This window comes from Apaloderma vittatum, unplaced genomic scaffold, assembly GCF_000703405.1.
Source record: "Apaloderma vittatum isolate BGI_N311 unplaced genomic scaffold, ASM70340v1 scaffold12557, whole genome shotgun sequence".
Classification (NCBI taxonomy): domain Eukaryota; kingdom Metazoa; phylum Chordata; class Aves; order Trogoniformes; family Trogonidae; genus Apaloderma; species Apaloderma vittatum.
In genome coordinates this window covers 13,330-24,032 of record NW_009726773.1, presented here as the reverse complement: position 1 = coordinate 24,032, position 10,703 = coordinate 13,330, and the positions used below count along the sequence as shown (strand labels likewise).

The following is a 10,703-nucleotide window of genomic DNA, read 5'->3' as shown; positions in this document are numbered from 1 at the left end:
GCAGAGCCTGTGCCCAGCGCGACGCAGCCACCTGCTCTGGCTCTTGGCAGAGCTCACACAGGTGAGGCTGGCAGCTCGGGTCTCCTTGCAGGTATGCAGGACGCAGTGATGCCGGCTGCCTGTACGAGCTCTGTGTGAAGCTGCTCTCGGAGAATGAGGATGTGCTGGCCGAGTACAAAAGCGAGACTGTGGCCATCCCGCAGGACAGTGACGCCGACTGGACTGAGGTGAGTTATGGCTCCTTCTCAGCCGGTGACACCCAACCTGCATGACCCGGGAATGTTTTCAAGCAGAGAGAAGCAGGAGAGTTCTTCTGGAGGAGAAGGCAGCTCTGTCATGTGTTCTGTGGAGCCATGACCCGGTGATTTAAGAAAAGGATTACACTGGGAAGTTACCTCACATAAAACCTGGAAACTTGCTGAGCCAGCACTGCAGGGGTAAGAGGAAGGAGAGGTTCACTGGCCTCTTAAGAATGATGGGATCAGAGCTGCTCCTAGTAGCTCCCGCTGTAAACATCCTCCTTGTCACCCAGCCTGGGGGGTGTGCTGGGGCAGCTGGGGGGTGACGGCTCTGCGCGGTAAAGGAGGGCGGTGGTTTGACGCTCACCAACAACCGTTTTGTCTTTCGTCCCAAAGATCTCCCACACTTTTTCCAACTATGGGCCTGGGGTCCGCTTCGTCCGCTTTGAACACGGTGGCCAGGACACGCTGTTCTGGAAGGGCTGGTACGGCGTGCGCGTCACCAACAGCAGCGTGACCGTGGAGCCGTAGCTGTGCCGAACGGGGGCCTGCATGCTGGAGCTGACTTCCCTCAGGGTATCCCGTGGCCTTTGGATGGTTTCTGCATGGTGCTGCTTCCAGGCTATAGAACACGCGGCCTTTCTGCGTTTGAACAAGCGTGCAAGACACCGGGGGCCACCGTCCATCTTTCCTCACATGGGCCGTGCAAAGAACGCGAATAGATTTGTGAGGGCGCCACGTGAGACTCAGCCTCGCCGCGCGCGCTGACGTTCTCCATCAAAGCCGAGATCACCTAAAAACTCTGTGGACCTAACTCCTCTGCTGAGCCACTTCCCCCAGCCTGAGCTGGGCACCCTCCCTGCCTGCACCCCGGACTTGGGTACTCCTTAACTTTAAGGGGAACTTAGGGAGTATTTTCCAGAAGTTAGAGTGGGAAAAAAAGAGGAAGGAAAAGCACAGACTTTGTGTCTGAGAACATACCAGGGAAACCTAGAGCCCTCTCACATCCCTGTCACCAACTGCTTCCATGATCTGCAGCGAGAACCACAGCTTCTCCCTTGTATAAATATGTGGCCATGGCTTGACACAAGCTCTAGCTTGGCTGCCAAGTGCCGTTGGTTTTATTTTTGGTGATAATGCAAAGTTGGATGCTTTCCTCTTAACCTGTTCCCAGCATTCATTTATCAAGGAAAGCACTGGGAGCTGAAACTTCTCTGCGTCCAACCTTGGGGCTTCATCTGGCTCCCTCAGACAGAGGGCAACTGAGAGTAGTTGCTGGGAGAGGGACAACAAGGACTCGTGGAAATGGGTTAGAAGCAGATTGGGGAAGGGGTCCAGGAAAACTCAGCTATCCCTTCCTGGCTTTTGCATGCCTCAATGCAGCAAGCACCCTGCTCACCCAGAATGACTCTTTGCAGACAGGAGATCTTCAGACAAAGCTGTCATTAACCCTACTTGACCTCAGTTCTTCCTGCCTACTAACATTGTCTGCAAAAAGTACAGGTCTGCCTCCACTCCCTGTGCTGACAGCACAGCCCTTCATCCCAGCTCCGACTCGCTCGGGGCTGTGAGCCACCGTCCTGAACAAGGACACCTGAGCTGCTCTGAGCCAAGCCTGCCCCTGCTAGCCAGTCCTCTCAGAACAGCATCTCCATGAGAGAGCTGCCGTTGCCTCCAGAGACAGGCACTTACATTTTTGTGTCTGCCTGTCTGTCTGCCCTTCCCGGGCAGCCAGCACGTACGTACTCGAACGCCACTTTGCAAAGTGCACCGTCACAAGTGCAGCATCACTACTACCTGTCACCAAAGGAAAGGTCACTTTGTGCACGCTCTGCTTCATCGGGCTTTCTGCACTGCTGCACCTGCACACCTCCTCGGGCATGCTGGCCTTCCAAACCAAAGCCGTGCCATGCCAGAGTCCAGAAAAATATAATAAAATGACACAATTTTGTGTGGGCCTTCTCTCGTGTGCCAGGTGTTTGTGTCTGGGGCTTGAGGTGCTTTTTGTGTTCAGTTGTGGGGGGCCGATGTCAACCAGCCTTATACAAAAAACAGACAGGAGTTCTATAGTACCCTGAGTCAGAGAATCACAGAGTGATTTGGGTTGCAGGCAGCCCTTCCTCCCGGAGAGGGTGCTCAGGCACTGGGATGCTCTGCCCAGGGCAGGGGGGAGTCACCATCCCTGGAGGGGTTTAAGGAGAGGCTGGATGTGGCACTTGGTGCCTGCTCTGGCCCATGTCAGGGTGTTGGGGCATGGGCTGGACGTGATGGTCTCAGAGGGCTTTGCCAGCCTCAGCAATTCTGTGATTCTGTGAAGTGACCTCAAAGATTATCTCATTCCAACCCCCTGCCACGGCAGGGGCACCCCTCATTTTCAAGGCTCCATCCAGCCTGGCCCCAAACCAGGGATGGAACATCCCCAACCTCCCTGGGCAACCTGTGCCGGTGCCTCACCACCCTCAGGGCAAAGAACTTCCTGAGATCTACCTAAACCTACGCCCTTCCAGCTTCCCCGTTCCCCCTCCCGGGAGGAGGTGTGTACCCTGTTCCCCAGCACAGCAGCCCGAACCCATCAAAGTGTTGGCGGGCGCTGGGTTTGTGGGCGCTGGGTTTGCAGAGCACTTGAAGTGTAGTGGGAATTCCTGCAAGGCACAGAGCAGGTCCAGGAGGGCTCCTCCACAGCCCAGCCCTGACAGATGCCCTCCAGCTCGTCCTGAACTGTGGCTCTACTCCGAGCTCAGCCTTGGTTCTGACACCCAGGAGGGACCAGAACCAGTTCAGAATTTAACTCTTTCCGCTCCGTTACTCCTGCTCACGGTCACACAATGCTGCCTTACTCACCACAGCCCTTAATGCAGCTGGTAAAGTTTCTAACAAATATTCAGGTTGCTTCCAAACCTGCCTTGCAGAAGGAATGAGGCTTCTGCCTGTCCCTAAGGAATCTGTACGCTGAGGGGATCAATGTTCTACACCTTGATGCAATTGTTAAACTAAACCTTTCCTAGGCCACCACCTCAGAGTCAGGATAAACCCCAGGATTCAGCCTTCAGGTATTGTCTCCCTTCTAAAGTACAGGGTAGAGCCATGGTCGTCACTTTAGGCTGAACTACTAAATGCACACAGACCCCCCAGCAGCTCTTGGAATGAATGCAGCGGCGCCAGCAGCCCTAACGTTCTACGATTGGCTTCAGGGGCATCCTGCAAAGCTGTCCCGACCTTCCTGCCCACCTGCTTTCCAAGACACTCAATGTCTTCCTTGCAGCTCCACGGCAGAGGACGAGCTACATCTGCTCCACAGAACTCCCTGCAAAAGCTGCTGCTGACCTCAGGGGACTGGTTGCTCCTTGTATTCAGCCAGGTCAGCGCAGAAGTCCCAAAGCAAGTGAGTGCCTGGGTACTTGGCGGGGGAAAAGAAAAAAAAAAGTCCTACTTGCATTACAAATATTTAGTTCCAAATGCCTTTTGGATTTTGATCAAATACCTGAAGTCTGAACACACTGAAATCTGCACCGTACGCAGACTCCGTCCAATGCCAGGACAACGTCAACTCATCTGTCAGAGAGGAGCAGAGCGCGGGAGGTTGATGGGTTCTCGCATGCTACGGACTTCATGGCAACCGAGAGGATGCAATTTCATAGGATTACAGCCAGCCAGTGCAACCCTGTCTGAAGGGTTTAGCTGTACTAACGCCCGCAGCCACTGAAGGGCTCCCTGACACAGCTTTCCTGCGGCTTTCTGCTGTGCCAGCAGCACCAAGGGGCTGTGTGGCACTACACAGTAGCTTTTGGGAACATGACGGGCAATGCAGACATGTGCTGTAGAGACAGAAAGAGGTCTGTCCCCAAGTGATTTATAACAGGTATTCTTATCGCCCAGACTCAGGGTATTTAGAAATCCGAGTGTCGGAACACAAGAACTGAGTACTGCTGAAGCATTCATGCTGAAGAAGGAAACCAAAACCACTCAGACAGGTCCCCTCCCAGTTCTGGACACAGCAACAAGAGCTGTAGACAGGGCTCCTTGGTACATCAAACCCACAGTGCCCCACAGGGCTCTCTGGAGAGGACAGACCACCGCTGAGCTTAGTGGTGAGCAAAGAGCGGAGGTGTCCTCCAAAGCACCCCACATGGGGACAAAACAGCTGGAGGGTGAGAACTGGAGAGAGTTTAAGACACCGGCTCCTCCCTCTTGCCAAGATACCAGCATGAACACACCTTTAACCCTGCCTGTGTCAATACTCAGAGGCACTAAGAGAAGCCCCAGAGCGAGCTCTCCACACAGCCCCTTCCTGCTCTCACAGCTGGCATCTCCTGTCCTGGGTACCCAGCTGGTGGCTGCAGGTGTAATTTTCTTTTCTGCAAAGCGCACCACAGCCAGTCCTGGCTATAAACACCATTACGCTTAAAAGTATTTTGGTTTTGTTTTTTCCCCTTCCCTGCTCCAGCAGTACTCAGCTCTCTGCTTCTGCAGCAAGTCTCTTGCAGGTTTCTTAGGTCGCAGCAAGACGGGGCCCTGGCAAGGGAGCGCTAGCACACATCTCTCGTCAAGTCTAACTGAATTTTTCCATATGAAGCATCTCCTATATCCACCTGGGGCAGGGTGTGGACAGATGGAGGAGTTTGCTCCCCCACCAGGCATTCAAGACTCAGGATGGGAGGGAGGAAAATCCGACAATTTCCTGGTGCTTGCAGCCCAGCTGTTCTAGCCGGTTGTAATGGTGAGGATGGTTTAGGAGATTGGTTTCCCCCTAAATCAAACAATTTGTAGAGGCTGGGAATGGCACCTCCTGAAAGCCAGGACAGTAGAGCATCAGCCACACTTGCTGCAGGCACTTCCACTAAAGTTGCAGCTGAGATGAGTGGTAACAAACGGGATGGAAGGCAATATGGACCTGCTAGCCTGTCAGGAATAGAAAATGCTGGTGATGTGCTTTGGAGTTAGTTAGAACAGGTATAGCGAGCTCAGCTGTGCAAGCAGGGAATCCCAACTGCTGCCAGGGACAGGTGCGTGAGAGCCGAGCTCCCACACGCAGCATAAAGCAAAAGTACCTGAGCCAGGACAGCACGGACACGGTTCAGATTAGGGACGTTAGGAAGAGGCGTCAAAGGAAAAGAAAAGCCGGATACAGCCAAGCAAGCACACAAACACACTTCTGGTCCAAGTGCCAGCCTCTCCCGTTTTTCACAAACGATAGTTTTGTCTCACGCAAAGAAAGATTGCAGCAGGTTCTGCAAATTTGATTGTTTTGCAAATCTGATTGAAAGCACCACAGTTTGCCCAACACTGGCCCTTGATGTGTGCGCTGGGCATCGATTTAAGAGCTTCACTCAAATCGGTAACATTCCTTCCCTTGCAGAGTATCTTCTTAGCTTAATCCAGCCCACAAGGCTCACCCTCAGAGCAGCAGGGCTGCCTACAGCCCAGGCACATGCAGCCACTTTGCCGCCTTCCTTGCATGCAAAGTTCAACAGCAAGGCAAGAGTCCCAGCTCTGTTACTCGTGCCCTTGGATAACTTCCCGCGCAGGCGCTTAGAGCAACTCACCCGGAGCTGGTACCTGTGCAGAGCCGTTAACCGCAGCATAATCAGAGTTCCCGGAGAGGCAGAGAGGCCACAATAACGTCCTAACGGTGCCCGCTGGGCTGACGGAACACATCTAACTGCAGGAGCATCGTGCTGGCCAAGCAGGGGAGCAAGATCTGGCAGTGAGATGCCTCCCCCTGAGCATGTTGCAGATGTAGGTGCCACGTTGAGAAGAAGCAGGGAGAAGGGAGCGTGCTGTGAGCTGCTCTAAGCCAGCTGCCTGGTGCACGGGCTGGGTTGCGGGAGTGCTCCCGGGTAAGTGCATCGAAATGCAGAGCGGACGACAAACCCGCAGGTCACACACATGTCCCAGCCAGGCAGAACACTTCAGGAACCGCTGATCTGGCGCTCCTGCACTGCCAGGACTGGGATGTCCTCAGACACGGAGCCTCACAGGGAAGTGGCACAGCTTCAAACAAGGCCAGCCTCTAGCTGGTCCTGCCACAGGGTCCATTACATTTCCTTCTGGCTTCCCACAGCTCCTTTCCACATGAATGCCCAAGGTTGCTGTTGCATAAAGAGCTCAGGGATGAGAGCTAAGAGCATCCTGGCCCACTGCCCTGCTAACACTCTGAGCAGGAAGCTTCTTCTCAGAGGAAGGGTGGGAGATGGGGGTAGAGGAAGGGTAATATCAGAGCTCAGCTACTTGCAACCCTTCCAAAAACGTCCTGAAGTCAAGAAATGCCGTTTCCACCTCATCACATACTATGCAGCTCCTCTTGGCAATATTGACACTTGAAGCATTGCAAAACAAAGCAGATAAAATCCCGATCCAGATATGAGTAATGACTTTGCTTTTTTTTTTTTGGTAAATTTAACCTAATCTTGTGTTGACTGTGCTATACAAGGAGAAATAATGAAACAGATTAAGATGAGATCTTGCTCATTCTTGCTGAACAAAAGGCCAATTAATTGCCAGTGGAATTATTGTGAAGTCTTTCTCGTCTTGGACAAATACAATCAGATAGAGTTCAGGTACTGGTGGAAGAGCCTTGATTATTGGAGAAGTAAGTCTGCCTGGACAGGTGAATACTTTGCAAAGACTCAATTAACCCCCCGGAGACTCCTGCCTCGCTTTCTCCCTGATATCTCTTGCTGGTTCGCACGCAGGAGTTGCTTTAGAACCCCCACACACGTGCACACCCACCCCCAACCACACAACCTGGGCTTGCCTGCTCCATGTCCCCTTCTCCTGTCTGTGGCAGACCCCTTCCCATCCATTCATCCCTCCTGACACGGATTTTTTTCAAAGCTTTCTGGCTGTGAAGGCTTTACCCCGTTGCAAATCGTCTCCTAAAGTCCTTCACCGCGCTGAGATGCCGCTTCCCCATTATCCCTGGTGAATCTCCGCTGCGGTCTCTCCACGACTTGCCTGATCCATAGCAGAGCTTCCCTGTGCCCGTACATCTGCCGCGACGGCAATGAAATCATTCCTGTCTGAAACCATCCTGTCCTGGTTCTGATACTAAATAGAAGTCTGGGAAAAAGCTGGGGTTGTAGGTGAAGGATCCAATATCATTTCTCTCCCAGGAAAATGAGGACAAAGACAGGCTATGGGATTTGATCAAAGACTCCAGCACCGAAAGTGACACTGCTCGGGGGAAATCTGGGCACTTCTGGACACCTTCACCACCCGCCCAGGGGACACGAGGAAAGATGTGGCACACCACAAAAGCAGTTGGCCCAGAGAAGCAAATCCTAGTGCTGGCCGAGAAACTTCAGGGTAGGAGCAGAAACCAGCACTCGCAGGGCTGGGAAAAGGGGAACAGCTGGGCTGAACAGCTGGGCGAGACCGAGAGCTGCCCTGCACGGCAGTCCCTGCTCTGCTGACAGTTCTCCTCCATCCCACCATGGAAGGAATCTGTAACAGCCAGAAATAAAAGGCATCGAGTGAATTTGTGGACAGTTTACTTGTAGAAAATACTTCTTGCTTTCACAACAGGTTAAAAAAAACAAAAAGGAAAATTAAACCCCATCAAAGCCTGCAGCACTTGCGTTGACAGACAAAAATGACTTAACAGGAAAAAAAAATGGTCAGAGAAAATTATTTTCTTTCTCTGCATTACCAGGGGAATTAAATCTTGGGTTTTTTTTCCCCAGTCACCACGAAGTGGAATAATCCAATATATTAAAGCTAATGTGCTGCTTGTATTTATTGCTGTGTATTTGACCTAACAGAGTTTTATTCCTACATTAAGAATAAAACCATTCCAGAAGGCAAGCTGCAAAGCTCTAGATCAATTACTACCTTCTCCAACAGCTGAAAAGTGAGTTATTTCTTGTAAAAGAAAAAAAGTATAAAATAGTAGAAATAAAAAAACCCACCCTTTTTTCCCCTTGTGCATTGAGTTCTGCACTGCAGATCTGGTGGAGTTAGGTAAAACTGAGTTTGGTTTCTAAGCAACATTTAAAGAAAAAAATTCAGGAGCAGCCCCAGTTGCCCTTTTCAGATGCTCGTGGCCCCCAGCGTGTGCAGCACAAACTGCGTCACCCCCCACAGCGGGAACCAGGGCTGGGGAGGGCAGAAAGAGCAGCTCCAGCCCCTGCTTCCCACTCGGGAATCACATTGGGCCAGCAGGGCCAGGACGCATCGTGAGCCCGGGGAGGCAGCTCACGTTGGTGAGCAAACACAAGAGAAAGCCAGGGAGGCAGCGCTGGAGCGTGAGAGGGCTGGGGAGAAGTGGAGAGAGAATCATAGAATGGGTTGGTTTGGAAGGGACCTTTAAGATCATCTGGTTCCAGCCCCCCTGCCATGGGCAGGGACACCCCCCACTAGATCAGGCTGCCCAGAGCCCCGTCCAGCCTGGCCTGAAAAACTCCCAGGGATGGGGCTGCCACCCCCTCTCTGGGCACCCTGTGCCAGGGTCTCCCCACCCTCATGGGGAAGAACTTCTTCCAATGTTCCATCTGAACCGACCCATCTCCAGCTTCAGTCAATTCCCTCGAGTCCTGTCACTGCCCGACACCCTCACAAGCCCCTCCCCAGCTTTCCTGTAGCCCCCTTGAGACCCTGGAAGGCACCATAAGGTCTCCTCGGAGCCTTCTTTTCTGCAGAGTGAACAGCCCCAGCTCTCTCAGTCTGTCTTCCTGTTACACAGACAGTGTTTACGACAATTTGATTAGGAGTAGCCATGAATTCTTGTACATGTATAAGTTCCAGTTACATTTAACTAGAGCCTTCAGCTCAAGCGCCACCAGTAAATCTGAACTAACTAGCCTTTTTAATAGCTTATTGGAAGTTTTGGGGTTTTTTTTGCTGCTGTTCATTTATTTATTCGAAAAGCCTCGAATAACTGCTTTGTGCACGCATCCCTAACTCTCACTTGCCTGGGAATGTTTAAATTATTGATCTCTCTCCCCGCATACTCCATCTAATCCTTTTATTTACTGTGCTTTCTGCCTGCACACAAAATGAATGACATTTCCATCTCATTTCCAAGCCCCATCAGTGTCAAGGTCTCCCTGCCTGAATAACAACGCCCAGCTGGTGCCACACAAGCTCTCCCTCCCTGAGCTCATCCCTGCTGCCCGTCCCTGTTGCAGAAAGTAGCTGAAAGGGGCATGTCCAGAAGGTAGAGAAACTGCCAGGAAACAGAAACCGAGGGGCAGAGGTGCTGCTATTTTCCTCGTGATTTGTGTTCTATGACCCAGAAACCTCAGCCTTTCTTTTCCAGGCTGCTTTCAAACCCTTCCTTTGCATTTATTTGCTTCTTCCCAAATCAAATGACCTGGGATAGGAGGAGGTGGGAGCACCTCCTGTCCAGATGAACTGCCACTATTGTTTTGGACTGTGACTAACTATAAATTTCTTGCCTCGATGCACTTCGCTCCTCTGGTCTTTCAAAAGTCTTCGGGAGGCTTTGCTGGGAACTAGAGTCCTGCTGAGCTGTGCACCTTGCAGAGAGTCAGGCAGACCTTGCACAGCCAGCACAAACACAAGCAGGCAGAGCAGAGCACCGGGAATGTGATGTACAGCAGCGTGACCATGCCAGTAGAGACCCGTACGAACAGCCACAGTGGCTTCTCTCTGCCCAGAGAGTCCCAGAGCTGGCTTTGCTCCAGCTCCAGCCGACCGCCCTGCTGGCAGTGTCACCCAGGGTCCGTGTCACAGCCAGCCTGCACCAATGCCTGCTGTGCACTTCCTAGGATCGTTATGGTTGGAAGACACCTTCAAGATCATCAAATCGAACTGTTCTCTAACAACTCTACCAGTCTCACTGAGCACCGTATCTAGGCAGCTTTTAAACACACCTAAGGGTAGTGATTCAACCACTGGGCAGCCTGTTCCAGTCTTTGACAACGCTTTTGGTGAAGAAATTTTCCCAAACCTCCCCTGGCATAACTTGAGATCATTTCCTCTTGTCCAATCGGTTGTATCTTGTGAGGAGAGACCGATCCCCACCACTAGCTTTTGGGGAGTTGTAGAGAGCAATGAGGTCTCCTCTCAGCCTCCTGAACAGCCCCAGTTCCCTCAGCCACTCCTCATAAGACTTGTTCCTCTGCCTGTAAAGGAAAAGAACAGAGATGTCTCTGCTTTTGTAACCACCCTCGACTGCTCAGACTAACTAGAACAAGCTGTGCGGGTGTGGGAGCCCTGGCCCAGGCTGCCCAGAGAGGGTGTGGAGTCTCCTGCTCTGGAGACTTTCCAACCAGCCTGGACGCGTTCCTGTGGGGCTGCCCTGGGTGACCCTGCTCTGGCAGGGGGTGGCACTGGGGGGTCTCCAGAGGTCCCTTCCAACCCCAAACATTCTGTGATTCTATGATTCTAAGGTATCAATGCTTTGATCAAGGAATGGTAGGGAAAACAGCTAATAGGGAGAGGCACTGCTTCCCTAACTATAAGCAGTGACAGCGGTGAAGTAAATCATCGAATCCTAGAATG

General features: G+C 52.2%; 1 protein-coding gene across 1 annotated transcript in view; it reads left to right on the top strand.

Annotated features, from left to right (window-relative positions):
* LOC104276936 (F-box only protein 2-like) overlaps positions 1 to 770 on the top strand; it is a 2,695-nt gene extending 1,925 nt beyond the window's left edge. Inside the window, 2 exon segments of the mRNA XM_009873415.1 lie at positions 92 to 227; positions 636 to 770. Of these exon segments, the coding sequence (XP_009871717.1) occupies positions 92 to 227; positions 636 to 770 (271 nt within the window).
* The last annotated feature ends 9,933 nt before the right edge of the window (positions 771 to 10,703 follow it).